General features: G+C 29.9%; 1 protein-coding gene across 1 annotated transcript; it reads right to left on the bottom strand.

Moving 5' to 3' along the window:
- Positions 1–4750: 4750 nt before the first annotated feature.
- LOC139893711 (galactinol synthase 2-like) lies at positions 4751–6706 on the bottom strand. Its single transcript, XM_071876887.1, has 2 exons — positions 6302–6706; positions 4751–5661 (listed from the first exon to the last, which is right to left on the bottom strand). Exons 1-2 carry the CDS (start codon positions 6635–6637, stop codon positions 4981–4983), a joined length of 1017 nt encoding a protein of 338 aa, XP_071732988.1. The 5' UTR covers positions 6638–6706; the 3' UTR covers positions 4751–4980.
- Positions 6707–7203: the final 497 nt, after the last annotated feature.

Below are 7203 nucleotides of genomic sequence, written 5' to 3'. Positions count from 1 at the left end.
CTAATTTAATGGCGCCGTCAATGGCGATTTTGGCTGGTCGTTACATTAGGATTGATGATTGGATGAACATTCATGTTCAGGTCATCGAAATCCGAGCCACGGATCACCCGAAATGGCTAAAACAAGATTTTAAGCGGATTAATGTTCCAAGTTGATTCATGGCTGTAGGTCATGACTTGGGAACTGAATTTAGGATGTTCTTGAGTACACTAAGGTGTCGGGTGGTTTGATTAGACGAGGATATATATATAAAATTCGTCGAAAACCGACACCCGGGGCTCAAGTTATGACCCGACGAACGTTTAATTAAACTTATGGTTATAAAATTTAACCTTATGTTATAACTAATGTATGGCATTATAATTAAATTACTTATGATATAAAAGTAATTAAATTTAATTAAGACTTATGATATATATTTATTATATCATTTAATAATTACTTATGATTTAATTATTCATTTAATTAAACTTATGATTAATAATGCATTTATTATTAATGAAAATACTTATGATAAGTATTAAACTTATGTTATGAGATTATTATATCAATAATTATAATAAAGATTATTTATTTATTTATTTATTATAAGGCTTAGTTATTATCTAATTATAAATTAATTATTAAATACTTATGGTTTAATAATTTAATAATTATATTAAAATACTTATGATATGATTAATAATTCATTATTAATTAATAATACTTATGATATGATTAAAAATTTATTATTAATTAATAATACTTGTGTTATAATTAATATTTAATTACTTAATTAAATACTTATGTTATATTAATTATATCATTTAAACTTATGTTAACTTTAATAATTCAATTTAATTTAATTAAACTTATGATATGACATGATTATACAGTGAAACCTCTATAAATTAATAATGTTGGGACAGGGATATTTTATTAATTTAGCAAGATATTATTATATCGAGAAATTAATAAATTATCAATTTAAAAAATTGGCTTATATTTGTGAGCAAGTCTCAAATTAATGGTTCGACATTCGAAATTATTATGTCCGTTCACTTTACTTATTTGAATAAAACATAAACAAAGACCTTCAAAATTTCCATGTATGTACATTCACACATTAATGAACTTGTCAAGTTCAATGTATATTGGGATTTCAAAAAAAAAAATTAGTAATTATTAATTTATAGTTTCGCTGGAACCAATATATTTACATTTGGATTTCAAAAAAATTATTATCTTATTATTTTATCGATTGGGTCCAAATTTGTACTAGTCCCAAGTTGGGACCGGACAAAATATTAATTTTATCGAGGATATTAATTTATCGAGTATTAAATTACAGAGGTTTTACTGTACAAGTATGACTTTAAATAACATTATAACTTATTTTATTAATATAAATTACACTTTAAATTTTAATGTTGACTAAGTTTGACCAAGATTGACTTTTGAGTTGACTTTCGGTTGACTTTGACTTTCTGTTGACTTTTGTTGGCTTTTCTGATTAAGGAAACTTTCCAAAGATAATAAATTTCTAAAAATAGAAACTTCTAAAAATAGAAACTTTCCTAAAATAGAAACTTTCCTAAAATAGAGACTTTCCAAATTTGAAAACCTGCTAAAAATAGAAACTTTCTAAAAATAGAAAGTACGTGTTATACGCTGTCCTGATCATACCGAAACATACCGAGTGTTGTTCTATGCTTATTTGCAACAAGTACTATAGCTATCATACTAAGACTTGACCTAAGTTAGTTATTTATATCGACCCGCTTTATTTATAGGTCGGCGTTGTGATCATTCTTGATTACTTTATCATTTGCGGTTCGCGTTTTCGTGTGGTTACTTCGTTTACGTTAAGGTGAGTTATAGTCCCGTTTTTCATACTATTTAAAGTATTTTTGGGATGAGATTACATGCAATTTTTGTTTTACGTTTAGACACAAGTGGAAATTAATTTAAATTATTCATTATGAGTTGAACGAAAATATTCTCTAGTATGGTAACTATAATCACTGGTTTCAACTTGTGAACGCGAATCCTATGGATAGATCTATTGGGCTTGACAACCCCATTTCTAGCTAGTCGCGCTAGCAATTTATAATCGGAATGTATTAGTACTTCGTTATTTTTGAAGATACACATGTTCAGTGTATATTGTTGTTTGGTAAGGGTATGAAATTGATTAAGTGGTTACCAGGTGACTCATGGATTAATGGAATAATATTTTTATGTTTTCTAACATTTGAAATCTTGTGGTCTAAAGTTTATACGTTGTTTAAGCCTATAATTCACTCAACATTTTTGTTGACAGTTTACTCGCATGTTTTCTCAGGTACTTGATTATTTGGCTTCCGCTGTGCTAGAGAGTCTGCATGCATGTTAGCAGATTTTATTAAACATTAACTTGCATTCTGTTTTGATACATTAAATTGTGGGTGGTTGTTGACTTTGTTTTGGTCAACTTTTGGTTAAGTATTTATGTAGAGTTTTTCTAAACTTACATATTTTGGTAGGTTTCCTTTATAGGAAATCATTTTTAAATAAAGAATACAAGATTATTTATTAAATTTATTTAGAGTTATGATCAAGCTGTGGGACCAAGATAACGATGATCGTCAAGTGTACTTTGACGGGTCGTTAAAATATAAATTATGGAAAGTAAGTATGCTTTAAAATATGGTACAATATAATGTTTTAAAGTTAAATTTTTGTTGTATAACTAAAATTAGTGATGTATAACTACAAAGTGGTGTCATCCATGGAGGTATGGAGTAGAAACAAGGTGGTCGATCGTTTGGGGGTCAAAGTTTTAAAGAGTCCAATTTTCTTATATATACAGATACAGTCGTATATTTAAAAAACATGAAAATTAAGGAAACACAACCTAAACAACAAAAGCGAAACACAATAGGTTTAAAAACAACAATAAAATGCTTCAGAAAAAATCAAAGTCCACTAGCATTCTCTTTTTAAATAGTTTATATTATTCGTTAAAACTTAAAGGTCTTTTTTGAATAACTTAAATTATTCGTTAAGGTTCAAGGGTTTTTTTGTATAACTTATATTATTCGTTGAAGTTTAAGAGCCTTTTTTTTAATAACTTATATTATTTGTTAGGTTTTTTTTCCCACACTAAAAGTACGACACTTAATGTGAAATATATCAACATACCAATCTTTTACCTAACATGCAGTGGTAATTCCATGATCAAATGTCAATGGAGTCCTGAAATTTTTTTTATAACAAATTATATTTAAATGCTATTTTTGTGGTTATTTACCTTAAAAAAATAATAAATTTGAAAAATTATGTGATCCGAGTAGTTAAATTTAGTGATGTCCTATGTGATTAAAAAAAACTATGAATTCAAAAAATACATGGGGTCATTTAGTTAAATGTTCTAGTGTCTTATACATAGTACAATTTAAAAGGTATTTTTTATATAAAAAATTTTAAAAATAGTAGTGTTCGTGACCTCTCAAACATTAACCAAGACTCGCCCTAGTAACATGTAAACATCATTTCTAATGGGACGGGGAGGTTAGAGATGAAGAGTGCACAACGCCACAACGCTTCTTGAATGGCATTGTAAGAGAGGAATGGTGGCGGCATTTTAATGAGAGCAACAATCAAATAGTTGCTATACTTCTCTTTCCTTCCATTTGATTTCAAATGATTCGTTAAGAGCGAGTTGCATGATGATAGCTCTAATGCTTATAGTTAATATTATTGTTGATGATTTTAATGTCATCTAACATACATTTTAGTGAATTTGTGATTTACTTAATGCAAGAGTTAGCTAGTTATACTTAACAACGAGTTCGGAGATTGTGTAGTACATGTCCGTACGAATTAGCTACTAACTGTCGCGCAAATTGCGGGGGTCGAGGGGGCAGCGCCCCGAAACCTCAACCGAAAAGTCACTATTCGTTTTAATGAAAAGGTGTATTCCAACCAATTTTCCCGCCTTAAATGATAAGTTATGACTCTTCATGTTAACTGTTGAAACAGACATTATTTCAGTTATTTTCAACAGTTTGTGCATTCATCAAAACACACATGAAACACAGATTCTGTAATACGTGATTTTGATTTCTAAACAAAATCATTCTTGTCACCAATCCAGATGATTTAAGAACCAATCCAAATTATATGTATGCTTTCATACCCGATTTCTTACAATTATCAGCAGAAAAAATTTGTTTAAACATGCATTTCTAATTAAGAATTATATCTCTGAATCCTAATTTAATACTCCTTTTATTTCAAAATAAGTGTCATGTTTGACTTTTGAAAATTAATTTTTTGAGTGTTTGACTTCAAATTTTATGGTTTTCGCTATATAATAAATTAATTTTTTGAGTGTTTGACTTCAAATTTTATGGTTTTCGCTATATAATTTTTAATGGAAATTATATGAATAGATTGATTTTTTAAGTATGTTCTTATTGGTATAACTTTATCAATCATTTTATAACACACAAAAAATATTTAAAGTCAAAATTAATGAAAAAATTTGATATGAAGATAGTATTAAAGAGCTCTTATGAAGTTCCTTGAAGCCGTCAAACATATCGAGTCAGTCCACTTTATATTTTATGCTACATGATAAATAGAATAGATTTTTTCCTTTTCAGAAGGAAGTATGTTTACATCCTGTGATCATTTTACCCTGACCACATTATGAATTTATGATGACAATATTCAATGTGTCGTTCAGGATTAAGCTATAATTAAAGTAATTACAATTCAAGATCGATAGCAAACATAATAGCAATAATAAAATTTACAAATAAGGATTTTCCATTCATAATATTCTGGAAATTCCAGTAGTTAACACTTACAATCCCACACCAAAACCATATATAATAATAATATTTGCTTCAAAAGAATAAAATAAAGACAAAATAAAAAAATACTGATCCTTAATCCCACCACCTATTTCTTTACTACTGTATATATGTATACTCCGATAAATAACACCACAAATTAAGCTGCCGACGGAGCCATAACATACCGACTACCCCTCTTCTTCGCCGCCGGCTTCGGTTTATCCACCGGCGTCAACTCTCCGGCTGCCGTAAATCCACATATTCTCCAATAATCTAACGTCTCATCATCATAAATATCCCACCATTTTTTAACCAACATCTTAATATCTTCACGATCCATATTCACTTCTTTTCCAGTATACCGCCACGGCTTCGATCCATCAGCACAATAATGCACAACTTTAACTTTTTCAAGATCGAAATTTTCAGGATGACGCCATAACATTGCCAAAATTAAGTTGTATTCCGTTGGAAGAGGCTTATATTTGTCCTTGAAGAACATGTTTAAGAAATCTTGTTCCGCAAATAATGTTGGTGGGGTCGATTTTACGGACTCCAATAGGTCGTGATAAGTCGAAAGGTTGGGTTCGAATACAAACATCCCTGCGTTGAAGTAAAGTGGTGGTTTTGGGCCGAGTTTTTGTTCAGGCCATTCTACCTTATCGGGTACTTGTTGACAGTACCCGATTTGGTACTGTGGACTGTTTCTCCAGTTACGTTCGCAGAAACAGTCCATGACAGCATAAAAATTGCCATCTGGCAAGTCAAATAGATGGTCAATGTTGTCGAATACTTGTATGTCACCATCTAGATAAATCATCTTGCTATACTCCACAAACTGCAAAATTGAAAATAATTAAATAAATAGTAAATAGTTAATATTGATAATCAAATATAAATATAGTTAAGCCGACCAGATAGATAAAGAATAAATACTTTCAACTACCCGTAAAAATTTTCACATAAATGATTAAATTTGTTATTTGTATGGTTCAATATATTGTTTTCAGATATGGATGGACTTAACGGTTGGAAAAGTCGTTAAATGAGAACTAATCGGTCGAGAGACTTTTAGGGACTAATTAAATCAAGTCAGAGAGATCACTTTGATCAGTCGGACGTTAACTAATTTTAACGGTATATTTGATCTTAAAAAAATTTGAATTCGAATTGAAAATCTTTTTAAGGTATTTGATCTTAAAAAAGTTTGAATTCGAATTGAAAATTTTAACGTTGTAACGACTAAATTAAACTTTTTACAATTTCAACTGAAAATCAGTCGATTACCTATAAATCTTGACTGGTTGTATGACTTTTTTACAACTAGTCAAAAGAAGTGAACTTTTAAAAACATTTGTCATAAAGTTTAGTTAACATCGTGTTGTTATATAACGCCCGCATGCCCTTTTAATATATAGGTGAAGTATATATTTGTATGTAGAGAATTGAAAAAAAATAAAAATTAATTAATTAATTACCTCCCATATACGGAGTTTGGAGTAATTGATAACGTAATAGGCCATGGCAAACTGGGTTTGGTTTTCGGGTGGGTACAAGGGTTCGATCTCACGGATAATGCAACCTTGGGAGATCAACTTGTGACGGTGGTCCATTGGCACGTCAGGAAGTATTGCAACAACGAGTGGGTAAACCGATTTGGCCTTACGAAGACCTTTGGCTAGTGCAACTACACCTTTCCAATAGTCACCGTTTCCAGCCAAGAACGTGACGTAAGCACGTCGAGGCAACGTTTTGGACTTGACTAGACCAGAAATGGTTCGGTTCGATACATGGTTTGTAGCAACTGGAGCCATGGTTGTGTGAGAAGTTAGTTTGTGTTTTTGGTTCGTTGAGAGAATTGATCAAGTGTGTGTGTATGTGAAGTTTGTTGGTGGTTTTGGAGTTATGGGGTGTATGGGTTTATATAGGAAAAAAGGAGCTGTCACTGTATGAATATTTCCTTTTAGGATAATGAGAGAAAACATAAATTAAATTCTTATTGGCATGGTGATCTTTTTCTTGTTAGGTGATAAAATAAATATTTATTTTTAGGAAAACATAAATAAAACTTTTATCGTCATTGGCTCCTTTTAGGTTGTAAAGTAGCGTTATCCGTAATTTATTTGGTTATTTTTGGATATATTTGCATGTAAACATTAAAATGTACGGGAATTTCACTTTTCACTATCTACAAATAAACCACGAAATATCATTCGCTTATTTGATTTGATTGTTCAAAAATAAACATGTTTTTTTGTGTGTTCTAATATTAAAATAAAATATTAAATTAAGGAGAACAATAAAGTAGTCTTAGGGTGCGTTTGAAAATTTTAAATGATTAAACACTGAATGATTCAGATGTTCTGAATGACAATAAATT

The sequence above is a fragment of the Rutidosis leptorrhynchoides genome, chromosome 2, assembly GCF_046630445.1.
Source record: "Rutidosis leptorrhynchoides isolate AG116_Rl617_1_P2 chromosome 2, CSIRO_AGI_Rlap_v1, whole genome shotgun sequence".
NCBI classification, from domain to species: domain Eukaryota; kingdom Viridiplantae; phylum Streptophyta; class Magnoliopsida; order Asterales; family Asteraceae; genus Rutidosis; species Rutidosis leptorrhynchoides.
The sequence above is the reverse complement of the archived record's forward strand: the minus strand, read 5'-3'. Positions and strand labels throughout refer to the sequence as shown.